The sequence below is a fragment of the Microcebus murinus genome, chromosome 5 (genome assembly GCF_040939455.1).
Source record: "Microcebus murinus isolate Inina chromosome 5, M.murinus_Inina_mat1.0, whole genome shotgun sequence".
Classification (NCBI taxonomy): domain Eukaryota; kingdom Metazoa; phylum Chordata; class Mammalia; order Primates; family Cheirogaleidae; genus Microcebus; species Microcebus murinus.
In genome coordinates this window covers 15,712,459-15,730,560 of record NC_134108.1, presented here as the reverse complement: position 1 = coordinate 15,730,560, position 18,102 = coordinate 15,712,459, and the positions used below count along the sequence as shown (strand labels likewise).

Genomic DNA, 18,102 nt, shown 5'->3' with positions numbered 1-18,102 from the left:
AATTTTCAAATAAATTAGATGAGTGTTTCATTTCTTCAATAAATAATAGTGACATATAAGACAGACGAAGTTCTTTTCTCAAGCAGTACGGAAAGAATCACAACTACATATATAAGACACATAGCAATGTATCCTACACAGAGAATCAACACAGTTCGATGTGACAAATGTGACTGGACAGCTACATTACACTGAATAGCTAGTGGAGACTGAGAAGGTGACATCTGCTAAGATGTAAACAATCAAGAGGGACTCAACCATTTGAAAATCAGGGCAAGGCATTCCATACAGAAACAACATCAACAGAGTGAGGACCAGTGCAGCTGATAAAGGGGAGAATGGTAGGAAATGGAGCAGGAGCCATTGCACCTAGGTTTTGCAAACAACAGAAGTGGTTTGCCTTTTACTCCAAGTATAGTGAAATGATACTGGAGTGTTTGAAGCAAGAGGATGACAAGATCTGATTTATTCTTACAATCAAAAGAAAACTCTGGTTGGTGTAAAGAGAACAGATTATAGGGAAGAGAAGAGTCAAAAAAGAGAGCAGTTAAGAGTCCATTATAGGTAATCTGGGACTAGGAGTCACTAGAGCTGGAGAGAAGTGAATAGATTCAGGATATATTTTAGATCTGGAGTAAACAGGACTTACTGATAAATTAGACATGAGGGCATGGGAAAAAAAGAATCAGAATAACTAGGTGGGTGGTGGTAGCACGAGGTACTAAGATGAGGGACGCTGGAAGGGAGCAGACATGGGAGTGGTAATAAAGAGCTCTTTATTGGCAATAGTAAGCCTGAAAGGCCTATTTGAAATCCATGGGACGATATTCAGGAAGCAATTTGATATAGAAATTTCAGGGAAACCATTTCTAGAGAGAGAGATTTGGAAGTCGCTGACATATAGATGGTATTTAAAGCCATAATAGGATGAGGTCACCTAGAAAAATGTGTCTGAAATTAACCTAACTGTAACAATCATATGGGATGTTTGATTAAAATATGATTTCTATCCTCCAATGAAGATTTTTAATCAAAAGACTGGAATAGAGCCTAGGGATCATATATTTAAGAAAAGCCCCAAGCAATAATTCTGGTGAATCTGGGGAGACACTAAATTCTATTATGTCAAACATTAAAGTTGGTTCAAATGTCTCAATTCTATCCATTTAATGTCAATCTACTGTGTTCACAGAAGCACAGGAGGCTAATAATACTTACCTCAGAGAACTGTTATGAGCATTAAATTAGAATATACTGTATGTAAAGCACCTAGTACATAGTAAGTATTCAACAAATGTTAGATCAACTTACACTTCCAATAGCGCTTGAAGGAATCTTGGTGAGGCAGTGTGGTGTAGTAGAAATAACATGGGCCCTGTAATCAGACAAACGGGTTCAAAGCCTAGCCCTTACACTTAATTTCTGTCTGACCTTGGGCAAGTTACTTCATTTAACTAGGCCTCACTTTCTTCATCCTGCCTCACAATGTCATTGTGAGGATTACATGGAGTCATGTATATAAAGTGTTTAGGGTTAAGTAAGTTGTGTAATAGTCACACAACGGAATCCTAAATAGCAGTGAAAATATTACATGTGATAACATGGAGGAACCTCAAACATATAAAGGAAGTCAACACAGAAGAATACATATAGAATGATTACATTTAAATATAGGTTCAAGAGTAGGCAAAATGAAATAATGTATTGTTCAGGGATATATACATATGTGGTAAAAGTACAGAGAAAAGTAAAATACTGATTACAAAGTTCTGAAATAATGGTTATCTCTGTAGAGGAAAGAAAGGGAGTGATTGTTTTGGGGCTTCTAAAGTACTGAAAATCTAGTTCTGAAACTGAATGGTGGATATGGGGCTTCATTTAAAAATTATTTTTAAAACATGGACATATTTCAAAGGTAAAGGGTTTCACTCAAAAATATTAAAGATATTTAGAAATAATCAAATCTAACATTTTCTTTCATTTTATAAGTCTAAATACCTAAAGGATTCAACGAAGTTTACGCAACATAGTCAAGACCTTCTGGCTCCCATCCAGTGATGATCCATCTCATGTTTTGTTTTGTTTTGTTTTGTTTTTGAGATAGAGTCTCACTTTGTTGCCCAGGCTAGAGTGGGTGCCATAGCATCAGCCTAGCTCACAGCAACCTCAAACTCCTGGGCTCAAGTGATCCTACTGCCTCAGCCTCCCAAGTAGCTGGGACTACAGGCATGTGCCACCATGCCCGGCTAATTTTTTTCCTATATATATTAGTTGGCCAATTAATTTCTTTCTATTTATAGTAGAGACGGGGTCTCACTCTTGCTCAGGCTGGTTTCAAACTCCTGTCCTTGAGCGCCCGTCTTGGCCTCCCAGAGTGCTAGGATTACAGGCGTGAGCTACCACGCCCGGCCCCATCTCATGTTTTATTGCATTACTAAATTACATTATTATGAACAAACTAAATTTTATGAGTTTACTTACCACTTTGATAGTATTTAGAATCATGTGTCCATCTGAAGCCAGTGCAGAGGCCGAAGTCAGTCAATTTAATATGACCATCACGATCAATCAAAATGTTATCAGGTTTAATATCTCTATGAATAAAACCCATTTTATGAACACTTTCAACTGCACAGGTAAGTTCTGCTATGTAGAATCGTGCCAGATTTTCTGGAAAGATGCCCATTCTAATCAATAGGCTCATCATATCACCCCCGGGAATGTAATCCATTACAAAGTACAAATTGTCCTTATCTTGGAATGAATAATATAGACGAACTACCCATTCATTGTCAGCTTCAGCCAGGATATCTCTTTCAGCTTTAACATGAGCGACTTGATTGCGAAGCAGAACATCTTTCTTTCGAAGAGTTTTTGTTGCATACAAAGCCTTGGTATCTACTTTTCTTGCTAGACAGACTTCACCAAATGCTCCTATTCCTAGTGTCTTTATCTTTACAAACATAGACTTGTCCATTTTAGCCCTTTTAAGACGGATGTAATTAGACTCTTTCTGGCAAAGCATCTTCCTCATTTGATCCTGGGCATCTTGAGATAATCCAACCTAGGCAAATAAACTAGATGTTAAATGAAGAATTATCTTCTTCAATATTGAATATTAAGAAATAGCTTAGAGAAAAAATTCAGGCATATGTTTAAAGGTTAAATGCATAAAATTTTTAATAAAGCATGTTAGAAATCTAGAATACATTTCAGAGAAAATTAAAGATCAAAAGTGCAGCTTAAGAGGTAGTTAATAGGATATACAAGGTGAGTATATATACAAATTTAGCTGTGGAGAGCAAGAAGAGGACACCAATAGCTTTCTACTCTTCTCTAATTCACTCACAAAAATGTTCCCAATGTATAAGCATCTGTTAACATGCATCTTCATCTATCTCTCCATGCATATTCGCCACAAATTATATGATTTAATTGCCTTCATCATATGCTTCTCTTTGTGGAATGCCTAGGCATAAAATATTGTTCCCACTTCCACTCCAGGCTTACTTATTCTAAAAAACTGATGTATTAAGAATAATAAAATGCCTTCTCTAACCCACTAACCCTTTTCTCCATTCTCAATAAATGGAGACTTTTCTTACTATAATAGTAAGACTTTTCTTACTATAATAGTCATTAATAGTCTTTCCTTTTGTCTTTCTCAGGGCATCTGAGTAAAGGTGGGACTCACAGCCAAACACTAACACAAAATGCAAAGGATTTCTCCTACTTTATTTAAAAGGAACAACATGCTTGGTTACAAAGTATCTTTTAGGTATTTTGGAATGTTTTATTGGAAACATTATTTGGAATGTTTTATTATGTTTTATTATTTTTTTTGAGACAGAGTCTCACTATGTTGCCCAGAGCCAGAGTGCCGTGGCCTCAGCCTATCTCACAGCAACCTCAAACTCCTTGGCTCAAGCGATCCTACTATCCCAGCCTCCTGAGTAGCTGGGACTATAGGCACACACCATCACGCCTGGCTGATTTTTTCTATATATTTTTAGTTGGCCAATTAATTTCTTTTCTATTTTTTGTAGAGACAGGGTCTTGCTCTTGCTCAGGTTGGTTTCGAACTCCTGACCTTGAGCATCTGCGAGCCTCGGCCTCCCAGTGCTAGAATTATAGGCGTGAGCCACCGCGCCCGGCCTGGAATATTTTAAATAATAGTATAACTTATAAAGATATCAAAAACAGATAAAAACAAAAACCAACTTCTAAGTAGATATGGAATTCCTGTTTTTAGAAGGGAGGGACAGTTTGTTTTGGCTAATTAAAGAATTAGAGGGTTTAAATAGAAAGGAATTCCCTTGAAAAAGGTCTAATTCTAGAAATGCAAGACTAAAATATAGCAACCTCATGCTTCTGTTAGGATGCACATTTACATGCAAAATCTTTTAAGAAGGGTGGCATGCCAAACTTAGAACTGTTTCTCTTAAAATCTTACTTGCCTACACAGTAATGGAGGCTACAGAAGTCAGCAAAGCTTCCAACACCATAAAAGTTTAAATCAGCTATTAGTGAAAGTGAAGAGGAAAAAGGAAAAATAAACTAAGAAAATACATACAGATAGACTTTAGTAAGAAATCCTAAGAACTAAAATATGGATAAGTCATAGAGATTATCACGACATTTCTCATCTAAGAAAACTCAATTTATAGTAAGAATAATATTATAAAATCAGATTTGGAAAAATCATTTTAAAAGAATGGTTCTCTCAATTAGGTAAAGAAGTTTAATCACAAATTTAAGCCTCTTAGATTCTGAGTGACAGAAGTAAGATTAGGAGTCAAATCTTTGAATTCTAAGTATATGATAAAAATAATGATGATGATGATAGTGTTCCCGTAATATCTAGTGAAGAGATCTATCTGTAAACACAACACAGATTCAAGTGAGTGTTTACTTATTAATATTTTGATCTCCTTTTTAATACACTTTGACTTAATAATTTCAGCACATTTCTCCAGTGCATTATAAAAATGAAATTAGAAGGGAGAAATAACTAAAGGGAGAACTCTGACACTTTCTAATAAGACCTATGTGATGAATAAAGCTATAAACACAAGAACTTATAAATAAAAAGAAATGTTTCATATATTTATCAAGAGATGGGACCCAGATATTCCTACCTTATTCTTAAATGTTGTAAGTTAATTGTAAAACCTAGGAAACAACCCTTGCTCCAATTTCCATATAAAGAGATTATGTATATGTAAACTGTATACTCTAAATTGTATTTTTCTTAATTTAGATAAGAACTTTATTATATGGAATTCTAGTAAATCTTGAAATACTACAGTATTTAGTATTTTTACTCACTTTTAAATTCTGTAATTGATAATATATTTAGCTATAAAAAATACTGGAACACAATATTTTAAAATAAACATAAAGCAAACAGATAACATGTATAAAAATGGACATTTTAAAAGGTTTTACCCGCATCATTTCATTCTCTAACTGTTTTTTACGATGTAGACGTTGTTGATGAGATTTGAGTACATTTTCTACATGTTGCTCCATAAAGAATTTAAATGCCTGAGGAGAATAACTTTGAATACGAGATTCTCTTCGATCTTCATCTTTCTTGTTTTTCCTAACGGTAATAGGTGAAGTTGTAATCTGTTTCTTTTCTTTGTCCCCACTATCAACATTTTCATAACTCTTTTCACCTTCATCTTCCTTGGGCAAGCTAGGCTGATCCTCTTTGCTAGATTTATTGATTGATTCATATGGAGGAACAGATGAATTTTGGTGTAGCAGGTGTTTTGGATAAGGTGGTGGTGGACCTTGATAGTTTGGAGCTTCAGCAACAGGTGGCATAACAGTCATATTTGAAGTGGTACCCTCAGAAAAAGGACTGGGTTGAACAGTTTGAGTTGGTTGTGGTATCCAAGAAGGGTGTGTAGGTGCTAAAGCAGTCTGCAGCTCTGGTTTTAATACACGCATGCTTTTCACAGGCTGTTGAATAGGAGCTGGTGTAATTGCAGTGACTGTTGTAGCTGAGGGCTGAGAATTAGCAGAGTGACTTGCTCTATTTCCTAATGGGTTATTAAAAGAATTTGACCTCACTGGTATGTTAGGTTGCCATGTAGGGATTTCATGCCCACCACTCGGGGATGACTGGGCTGGAGCAGAAGATGACTGAGGCCAATTTGTTTGCAGTCCAGGTACATTAATGTTATATAGTTCCATGTTATGACTATTTCTGTTTGGCACCATCATAGACTGAGGAATATTTCCATTTGTATATGATGAAGGAGCAGCAGATCCCCCTGTTTGTAGAGCAGAAGGGCTTTGTCCATTAGTTGGGGTCAGAGGATATGGAGGGGGTGGCTGGCGATTCACAGTGCCAGCAGGAACAACATTTTGGTGTATCATAAACTCAGTCTGACCACTACCATTCTGAATTCCAGGTCTCCCTGGTGGAAAGTTAAACTTGCTAGAACTCTGCATGATGATTGGTTGTCTGCCAACAGGAACAGAACTTATGCCTCTCTGTCCCTGATTAGGGGGATTCATGGGGGAAGTGTTAAGAGGTGGTGGAGGATAGCCTTCCTGCCATGCCCCAGGTGGAACAGGGGAGATTCGGGAGATTACATATTCCATGTTCCCGGAATAGCGCTTTGTTTGAGAGTTTGGCTCCCATGAGGGGGGAGGTGGAGTTGTACCTCTTGGAGGGGGAGTTTGGCCTCTTGGAGGTGGCGGAGGAGTGACACTCCTTACTTGAGGTGGTGGTGGTGGGTTTACTCTTTGTCCGTTGCTAGGGTGAGCTTGAGCAAATGCTGTTATACCAGATCCAGACAAAGGTCTTCCCACATCTGTCTGCGAGTTGGGACTTTCGGAATGATAGGCCACACTTTCTCCTAGTGGTGGGCCATGTCTCTGAGGAACTAAGGATTCTTTAGAACCTTTCCAGCTTTGTTTGCGGTTAACTGATTGTTGCACACTCCCTATGATCATAAAAGACAAAAGAAAACCAAACATGTTTTCAATCTCTTATTTTTTAAAAATTTAGCTTGCAATTGACACTAAATGATGTTCAATTCTCTTTCAAGAATTATAAAAATAAGAGTAAGTTCAAGAGATCTATTATAAAAAATGGTGACTATAGTTAATGTATTATATTCTTGAAAACTGCTGAGATTTTCAGTGTTCTCACCACAAAAAAATGATGAGTTGATGCATATGTTAATTAGTTCAATTTAGCAAAAAACATCCTACAAATAAAATTTTAGCAAGTAGTTTCATTTTACCTTTTTAAATTTTATTTATTTATTTATTTATTTATTTATCTTAATTTTTTTTTTTTTTGAGACAGTCTCACTTTGTTGCTCAGGCTAGAGTTTTTGCCGTGGCGTCAGCCTCGCTCACAGCAACCTCAAACTCCTGGGCTCAAGCGATCCTCCTGCCTCAGCCTCCCGAGTAGCTGGGACTACAGGCATGCACCACCATGCCCGGCTCATTTTTTCTATATATACTAGTTGGCCAATTAATTTATTTCTATTTATAGTAGAGACAGGGTCTCCCTCTTGCTCCGGCTGGTTTCGAACTCCTAACCTCAAGCAATCCGCCTGCCTCGGCCTCCCAGAGTGCTAGGATTACAGGCGTGAGCCACCACACCCGGCCCTAAAATTTTATTTATTTTTGACTAGGTAATATACTCATGGCTCAAAATTCACAAAGTACAAAATGATACCCACCTCTGTCCCTTAGCCCTGTGGTCTCCAACCTTTTTGGCACCAACGGCCAGTTTCATGGAAGACAGTTTTTCCATGGACTAGGGATGGGGGGTGTGGGTGTCATGGGTAAGGGGTTGTGTGGTGGTGCAGAGCTCAGGTGGAGATGCACAGCTATTTCCTAACAGGCCATGGACTGGTAATGGGCCGCATGCAGCCCAAGGGTTAGGGACCACAGCTTATGGTTTCCTTCTTTGAAGCCAACCAATACCATCTTAATTTAGGGATATACAAGACAATAGTATATTTCTTATATATACTATTGTGCCTTCTTGTTTTCATTTAAAAAAATGAAGATTCCATATCGCTTTTTAAAAAAGTGTTTCCTCATTTAAAAAAAATGTTATCATGGTTTTTTCACTGTATGGATGTACCCTGATTTATTTAATAAGTTCCTCTACTGATAGACATTTGGGGTATTTCCAGTCTTCTGCTTTATACACAAAAAAATGCAGATATAATTTATATATATGCATAATATAATGTATATATTTAATGTATATATTTATAAATGGAAATATAATTTCATATATATGCACGTGTATCTGTAGATGATTAAAGACGGCATTATTGAGCCAAAGGGCATGTCCATTGATAATTTTTACAGATACAACTACTAATTTTCAATACATTTTAATATGGCTTTTAAAATAGTAAAAGACAGTAGGTGATAATTAGATGAATGATAAATAAGGTATAGATTTTACAGCTTTGAGTCAAAATCATAAGTGAAAAAAAGGATTTTATAGTGTCTGTCTTTAATGGAATTTCCAAATAAATGAAACAAGCAAGAAAATATACAATACAAAAAAATGAAGTATTTAAAATAGTCTCGCCAGTTAGAAAAAATATAGGATACATTTAAAAAATATATAAAGTACACTGGTATAAAAAGATAATATATATAAATATACATTCCAGAAGGATTAAAGTTCTCAACATTAAAGATGAAACCATATAAGCACTAGAAATAAAAAGTGAACACTGGCCGGGCGCGGTGGCTCAAGCCTGTAATCCTAGCACTTTGGGAGGCCGAGGCGGGCGGATTGCTCGAGGTCAGGAGTTCAAAACCAGCCTGAGCAAGAGCAAGACCCCGTCTCTACTATAAATAGAAAGAAATTAATTGGCCAACTAATATATATATATAAAAAAAAATTAGCCGGGCGTGGTGGCACATGCCTGTAGTCCCAGCTACTCGGGAGGCTGAGGCAGTAGGATTGCTTGAGCCCAGGAGTTTGAGGTTGCTGTGAGCTAGGCTGACGCCATGGCACTCACTCTAGCCTGTGCAACAAAGCGAGACTCTGTCTCAAAAAAAAAAAAAAAAAAAAAGTGAACACTGAGTAATACTGTGGTACCTCTTGAGAATGTCTTCCCATTCTACAGAACTAGCCAATCTTTTAAAAAATAATAATATTAATAATAAAATATTTTTTAAAAATTAGAAAAAGAAAAGAGAATGCCTTCCCAAGATGACAAAGGTGCAGATCTAAATACATAAAACATTTATCACTATTAAAAAAAAAACAAATAAGAAACATTCATAAATTTGAAACATCATCCTGGGCAAAAATATATTTAATAACACATATGAGAAAAAATTGAGAAATGTTCAGAAGGTACAGTTTAACACTCCCTTTCTTCTAGGTTGAGCAGTATTTAGGGTCTGTGACTTCGGGGAAAATCATCATTCTGGGCAAGCCATAGAAGTCCTCTGGCCACCAGACTCAGTCTCATGAGTCAGCTAAGGCTAAAACACACCATGTCATTCACCCTGCTTTTAGAGTATAAGGCCATCTCTGCTGTGCTGTGCCTCTCCTAGAGCTCTTCATGTTCTCTCACTTCCCAAACCTTTCCACTACCCTCTCTGGACCTGCTCTGCTCCACAACCAGCAAATGCTCCTATGTCACTAACCTCAGCTCCAAGCTTTCCTGCCACCTCCTTAAAGCTGATTTTCTTCTGCTGATATTACTTCCTTTTCAGCCCTTTGAAATTAAGGTTTTCTTTAAAAAATAAACTGGGCCAAAAGATGGGGTTCTACCATTTATGCTTTCAGGTCCTTACTAGTCCTCTCAAAAATTAGCCAGCTTTTTTTTTTTTTTTTTTTTTTTTTGAGACAGAGTCTCGCTTTGTTGCCCAGGCTAGAGTGAGTGCCGTGGCATCAGCCTCGCTCACAGCAACCTCAATCTCCTGGGTTCAAGCGATCCTACTGCCTCAGCCTCCCAAGTAGCTGGGACTACAGGCATGCACCACCATGCCTGGCTAATTTTTTCTATATATATTAGTTGGCCAATTAATTTCTTTCTATTTATAGTAGAGACAGGGTCTCGCTCTTGCTGAGGCTGCTTTCGAACTCCTGACCTCGAGCAATCCGCCCGCCTCGGCCTCCCAGAGTGCTAGGATGATAGGTGTGAGCCACCGCACGAGCCATAGCCAGCTTTTTTGAAGCTCATGCTATGTGGAGACCATACTCAGTCCTACGTGCTCCTACCTGCGCTTTCTCATTTACCCACAACTTTGGCATTTGGTCTCCCCTAAGCCCTGCCATCATTGTGTGACCTCAACATTCACATGCATGAATCATCCACTGCCCTCAGCTCTCAGTTTCTTGACCTATCCTTTTCCACTCCTCTTTAAATGTCACTCTGAAGATCATATTTCAAATTTTGATTATCACCCATATCTGCTCTTCCTTCAGAAGGGCAGAACTTAAGGTTTATACTCTTAAACCACAACTTCCTCTCCCTTTTCTTTTATTCCTATTGCAAAAGTTCTTCAACCTCATCAAGATCTCTAAGAATAATAACTATTTCATCAGTCCTCCTCTTTCTCTATGACATACTTTGTCCAATTTAAATCTATGCTCCATGACTTTTTTCTTCCCTCTATATTCCTTTTCTCCTCTCCTCCTATCCATTCACTAAATATTTATTGAGCATCCACTATATGCCAGGTACTGCTCTAAGCAATCCAAGCACATTGGTGAACTTTTAAACATCCTTGGCCCCATGTGACCTACATTCTTGGGGAAGAAGTCAGACAATATGAAAGTAAATAAATAGGGTAACTTCAGAGAGTGATGAATGAAACATAAATGGTGTCAAAAGATAAAGAGTAACAGGAGGATAAAAGGCGATGAGATTCAGTGGTCAGAAAAGGCTCCTCTGAGATGACATATGAGGCTAAGGCTAGTTAAAGGTCCTGAGGTGGGAGCTTGCTATTTTCCAACAACAAAAAGAAACCCAGTCCACGCCTGTAATCTTAGCACACTGGGAGGCCAAGGTGGATCGTTTGAGCTCAGGAGTTCAAGACTAGCCTCAGCAAGAGCGAAACCCTCTCTCTACTAAAATTAGAAATTAGCTGGACAACTAAAAATATATAGAAAAAGTTAGCTGGGCATGGTGGCACATGCCTGTAGTCTCAGCTACTTGGGAGGCTGAGGCAGGAGGATTGCTTGAGCCCAGGAGTCTGAGGTTGCTGTGAGCTAGGCTGATGCCACAGCACTCTAGCCAAGGCAACAGACTGAGATTCTATCTCAAAAAAAAAAAAAAAAAATTTACTACTTCAAAGAAAACAGAAGACATCAGAAAGTAATTCCCTTGCTGAGTGCTACGGCTCATGCCTATAATCCTAGCTACAACAGAGCCTGAGATGGGAAGATCACTTGAGCCCAGAAGTTTGAGGCTGCAGTAAGCTACGATCGCATCACTGCACTCAAGCCTGGGCCACAGAGACCCTGTCTCTAAAAAACAATGTAAGAAACTCCCTTCCTCATCTCCTCTATGGAAGCTAGGCCCATTTGCTGCTGTTAGAGGAAATGGTTATTCCTTTTTCTATCTAAGGCTAATAATCCCTCATCATATGCTTTGTATCCTATCTTCTCTTGGCTTCTCAGGAACCTTCTCTCTTGAATATTTATTTTTATCCTCTTAACTGTAGTCTTCAAATCATCTTTTGAATATGTTTATTTCCTTAAAAAAAAAGACTCTCCCTCCACTCTCATATGTAGACCTCTACTACAAGGTGTTATCTGGTCTGGTGCTGGTCCACAAAGTGATACTGGCCTTCTATGAGATAAGTATGGAAGCTGAGTGAGAACTGAGAAACCTACAGAAATTTGACAAAATAATCTTATGTTTGTTAAATCTAATAATGAAGTGTGTAAACTTATATTTTGTATGTCATTTTAAATTTTAATTTTCTAATAATCTATTTTCACTGTATTTTTAAAAATTAATTCATGAATTAGATATTTTTTTTAAAAAAATCAAAGATCTTCACCACAGTGGTTTGAGAATCACTACCCTTGCTAATGTTCTCACTTTCTCCTCACAGAAAAACTTCTCAAAGAAGTTATACTTGTGTTCTTTACTACTTCACATTCCATTTAGTTCTCAACTCACTCTCACTTGAATTGTGCTCCCATGACAGGATAGAAAAAAGTTCCCCCATTTGTCATGCTGAATTGTGTCCCCCATCAAAATCCTTATGCTGAAGTTCTAACCCCCTAGTGCCACAAAACGTGACTGCATGTTGCAATTAAGGTTAAATGAGGTCATTAGGGTGAGCCCTAATGCAATATGATGTGTGTGCCTATAAGAAGAAATTTGGACTGAGACACAGCCCAGACATGTACACATGCAAAGGAACAACCATGTGAGGACACAGCCAGAAGGCAGCCATCTAGGAGCCAAAAGACGCCTCAGAAGAAACCAGACCTGCCTGTGACTTAATCTTGGAATTCTATCTTCCAGAACTGTGAGAAAGTAAATCTTTGTTGTTCAAGCAACCTGTTCTAGTATTTTGTTTTGGCAACCCTAGCAAACTAATAAACCATGTCACTAAAGCCAACAAGATATTTTCTAGTTCTAATCTTGGTCAATATCTTTTCTTAGTACTATTTGGCATTTTTAACCATTCCCTCCCCTTCTTGAAACATTCTCTTCCCTTGGCTTCTAAGACACCGAAAACCTTGTTGGTTTTCTTTCTTCCTTTTTACCTAATTCTCCTATCTCCTTTGCAGGTTTATCCTCTGCTACCAGCTTTAAATAATAGGCTTGGTTGCAGGCCATCTTATCATTTTTATCTATGTTATCTCCCTTAGGTGACCTCTGTCATACACATGGCTCACACATACATCTCCAGCTCCCTACTTAATATCCCCCCTCCACTTGGATAATTCAATGAACCTAACTCAACCTTTTGTCCAAAATTGGACTTATGATCTTTCCCAGCAAATCCAGTTCTCCCGCAATATTCCCTTTCTTAATGTAGGGTGTTACCAGCTATTTCTCTAAGCCAAAAACCTAAGAGTCAACTTTCTCCAGCATCATCCCCCATAGGTAATCAATTCATGAAGTCCTTATCAATTTTACTGTTCCCATTCCTCTTAATTCATTCACTTTTCTCCACCACCATCTCCTCAGCCCAAATTACCTTCATTTCCCATGAACTACTACTATATCAAGCCTATCCCCATATCCTCCCTTGCTCCTCTACCACCATTCTCATCCACTGCAGCCACCTTTCTGCAACACAAATCTAATCACGTTACTACCCTACTTGAAACACTGCCATAACTTCCCACTACTCTAAGGATAAAATTAATACAAGTCCTGCTCCTATGAACTTCTCCAGTCACATCTCAGATCCTGTTTACAGTGCTCCAGCCACTTTCATTTCTTCGTGGCATCAAAACCTGCCTAAGGAACCACACATAGGGACACTCTTCTTCACTAAACTCATCCCCATTAACTCCTGTATTTCTTCAGTTATCAGCTCTACTATCAGTTTCTAGGAAGGTTTTCTCTCATCTTCTTGATTAGGTAAAAAACAACAACAACAACAACAAAAAACCCTTTATTATATAAGTCCACAATACCATGTAACTCTCCCCTCTTCATTCAAACTCACATAGCTGTTATTCTACATTTCTGTGATTATTTGATCTCCCTTACTAGGATGTAAGCTCCACAAAAGGTCAGGAACTTACCCAATGCCAAGCAAAGACCCTGAAACAATGGTTGACCAATAAAAATGTACTGAATGAATAAAGCCCTCCTACAAATCAGTTAAATACTAAAAAACACAAAGATTAACAAAGAATTAAAAAGGCAATTAAAAAATAACCAATAAATATTCAAACTCACTAGTGATTAAAGAAATGTGAATGTAAAATAAAATACTATTTCCACAGCCATTAAATAGACAAAAATGATGATAAACAGGCTTTATAAGTGACGGTATTCCCATAGTAAACTGATAGGGAGAATATACATTGGTACTACCTTTCTGTACAGCAATATCTATGAAAAACCTTCCTCTTTTTTTTGGAGTCACGGTTGCCATCCGTCACCTGAGCTAGCGCACAGTGATGTACAACATCATAGCTCACTGCAGCCTCGAACTCCTGGGCTCAAACCATCCTCCTGCTTCAGCCTCCTAAGTAGCTGGGACTACATCTGTGTGCCACCACAGCCAGCTAATTTTTCTATTTTTTGTGGAGATGGGGTCTTGCTCTTGCTCAGGCTGGTGTCAAACTCCTGGCCTCAAGTGATCCTTCCACCTTGGCCTCCAAAAGTACGAGGATTACAGGTGTGAGCCACTGCACCCGGCCAAAAAAACCTTTACATTTTTATAAGTCTTCTAAAACTTACTTTTAAGAAATCATCAGGTATGTACAAAGATTTAGCTGTAAGAGTAATTCTGTGGTGCTGTCTATGATGGCAAATAAAAAACGGAAACAAGGCAAATGTCCAAAATGGGAGACTGGTTAAATACAGCATGTAATATATTATTTCAATGTGGCTATTAAAATTATTTTGTAAAACATTGAATGACAAGGAAAGTTATGGGTGTATTAAGTAAATAACATAGGTTTTAGTATGATCCTGTGTTTTGTTTAAATAAGTTTCAAAATACACTTATACAAATCCATTCAGGTTTCCCACAGGAAAAAAAACTGGGAAACAAAACATATTAAAATATTGTGGTTATTAACAGTGGTGTTTTCTTCTTATTTGCTTTCAAAATATTCTATGATTCTATGACTTTCATAATATGAAAAAAATTTAAAAAGGAAAAAATAATTTGAATGATGGCATTTGTAGGGAAAAAAGGATATATGTCAGTTGCAGCATCATCAATCATGTACTTTTCAACCTAGATTGCTGCTTATCAGAATTACCCGTTAACTTTTAAATGTGAAGGCCCCATCCTCAAATTCATTTTTGTATAAGACTATAATGTTATCTTAATTTGCAACTTTCATTTACTGGGATGCTTTTAACAATTTCTAAGAGCAAAGATTTGACATATTTAAGTATTTTTTTTTAATAATTTATTTTATTTTATATATTTTTATTTACTTTTTTCTCCGTGACATGATTCAGGAAGATCTGACATACTTAAGTATTTTAAGACTATACAGTAAAAGAAGAGACCAGAAAAAAGTTTGGTTAATCACCTGGTTTCATGCTGGCATTAATAGGTCTGGCAGCTGCTGTAGCCATCTGTTCCCACCGAGGATCTTGGTAACTCATTTTACTAATGAATTCAATTGCTGCTTCTATACTTCTGTTATTAGTTTTCTGAAGAGCTTGTATAACCATATCCTGATATGAAGTTTAAAAAAAGAAACAAAATTAAATCTTATAATTAATACTCAGGGAAAGAACCCTGAGTTCTACTAGAGAAATTCATAATTATGAAGAACAGGGCCCCAACCATATTATTAATGTCCTGTTTGTAACTACTAAAAAACCTGTATAATCTCAAATTACTAAAGAAAATAAACCTTCAAATCTTTTAAGTGTTTCTTTAATACTTTGACCTTTATGTAACATATTACTATTCCATTCTAGGAATAACTTCTTTGGTACGGTACAATCATAGCAACATGAGTCTGATCATTTCTCATTCTTATTTCATCCTTATGTAAAGAATCAGAGACTATCAGACTGTTGAAAAGGCATCAATCAAAATATTAGAAACTACTTTTTTCTATATCCAAGCATTTTTATATATAGCTATATATATAATTATATAAAATATATAATATATTAAGCATGTTTGCCATTGTGTATACTAGTAAAAGAACTACGTAGTTCTGGTTCTCATCCTCTTAGAGTTTTCATTTTCAGAGAATTATATTTACATGGATGCAAATTTAGGACAAATGGTAGAAGAAAATACCTAGACTAAGTATGATTATGTGATGTAAGACTTCTGGAGGTTAGACAGCATGATGGAAAAAAGAAAGGCCTTGGAGTCAGATCTGAGTTTGAGTTGCAGCAGCTCTACTTTAGAATCATGTGAACCTTGACAAATTATTTAACATTTCAGAGCTTCAGTTTCTTCTACTATAATAAGCTCACACAGTTGACCTGAGGATTAAATAAGAAAATATGGAAAGCACTAAGCATAGTGCCTGAAGCTCAAATGCTGGTTGTCCTCTTCAACTCCTTATCCTTTATTCATATGTAAACATAAATTACACACTATCATGCAGAAATTATACTGACAAGCATTTTTCAAGAGGTATGTAACTACTTACTTGTCCTAGAGGATTCAGTATTTCAAATGACATTTTTATATAAATAATGACTGAGTAAGACTAATGAGTGAACAAACAGGCTACTTATCGCCCTATGTGAAATGACTGGAGATAAACATGAGACCAACAAAAGATTGTGGTAGAAACTTGTTGCCTACCTAAGGTCCATCTCCCTTTCTTGGAAAACGTTACTGATTTTGTTGGAAGAAACAAGGGTTTCTGGAAAATTTATGCTATGCCTGACTTAGGTACTAGTCCTTCCTGCATCCTGTCTCCCAGGCAACAGATGATACCTGTGCTAGAGCATGTTGCCACCAGGAAGTAAAACTCAAGAGACTTATGAGTCATAAGCTCTGACAACTTTAAGAGGCTGAGCCAATGATAGCTATAGAAATTGAATCACTATCATGTTTAAACTATTATTATTTGGATTTTTGTTAAAAGCAACCAAACTCAATCCCTAACTGATACAAAGGTACACTGTGGTCACATTTTATGTCAACCAAACTTTACAAATTTGTAATGAAATACAAATAATACAAATACAAATTATTAAGTCTCGCTTTATGTGCAAATTTAAAATAATACAAATCGCTCAAAATTAAAATTCATCAAGGAGTGCTAAATTTTAAAGCTGGTTAAGCCAAGTGAAATATATCTCTATTTATGCTATTATAACATGTCAGTGCCACCTCAGATGGCAAGAAATTGGTACCCACTATCCTTTTTCAGCATTGAGGTAATCATATTCTTGCTTAATACACTGGAATGTCAGCCTGTTATTTTGGTGATTATTATGCTTGCTTTTAATTTTTAATATTTATTGCTATGTTTTAAAATATTTTTTACATCTGTAACAATATCAAGCAATTGTTCTTAAATTGGGATGTTAGTGCAATATGAAAAAGAGCACCCTCAAATTGGTAACCTTAGACTATAATTTTGTGATAAGAAAACATTATGTCCACATTATGCTTTTGTTTTTCTTACTTATAAACAAAAATACACTCCAGTGATTGTGTATGGATGTGCTCTAAGAATGCATTTAACATTTACTCCTATGAGGAAATTAATCTTGAAATAGTTGAACTTTTAATTTTACAAGAGTCACCAGAAACAAATTCTCAAGAAAATAAACTGCCTTGAACTTGGTGTAGTTAAAAGGAATAGGTTTACAAAATGATAAAAAGAATAAGTGAAAGCTAGATAAGAATTTTGAAATACCAACTTAGGATCTTGAACAATATAAATTCTACACAATAATAGGAAGCTACCAGAATGAGTGAGTGATTCAAGGAGATAGTAGAAGTAGATTGCCATATTCTTTATATCACCAATGGCATAAATAATACTTCATTATTTGGATAAATGAAGAATGATAGATGTCTAAATACTTTCAGTAGAGCAACCTTTAATGTTATTAATGTCATAAAAGTAACAATTTTGAAATGTATGATTATAATAAAGCTGATATATCTTTGTAATGCAAAGCACTTATTGTTATTATTGCAATTAGATAAAGAATAGGACATTAATCATGTTTGGTATCACTCACTATCCTGACTGATGGGTTCACACATAGTAAAAGCTCCATAAATACATATCTATTAGGTTTCATATCTGACATATAACATTACTACTTCAAGGCCTTTACAGCTGTGTGATTTTATAATTCCTTTCCTTAGCAATATATAAAAGTTAAGAATAAAATCAATGATTCTCTTTATTTTTTGCCAATTGGCTAAGGGATTAGGAAGAGCTCTGGAGAATCTCCATTCAGACCATTTCCTTAATCCTCTACC

General features: G+C 36.5%; 1 protein-coding gene across 3 annotated transcripts in view; it reads right to left on the bottom strand.

The window, feature by feature from the left end:
- The window catches only part of LATS1 (large tumor suppressor kinase 1), a 42,073-nt gene that overhangs the window by 9,087 nt on the left and 14,884 nt on the right, over positions 1-18,102 (bottom strand). For all 3 annotated transcript variants that reach the window (XM_012759705.2, XM_076002872.1, XM_076002873.1), the window contains 3 exons: positions 15,212-15,359; positions 5,449-6,962; positions 2,482-3,064 (listed from right to left, as the gene is read on the bottom strand). In XM_012759705.2, coding sequence (XP_012615159.2) covers positions 2,482-3,064; positions 5,449-6,962; positions 15,212-15,359 — 2,245 coding nt within the window. The remainder of the gene's footprint in view (positions 1-2,481; positions 3,065-5,448; positions 6,963-15,211; positions 15,360-18,102) is intronic.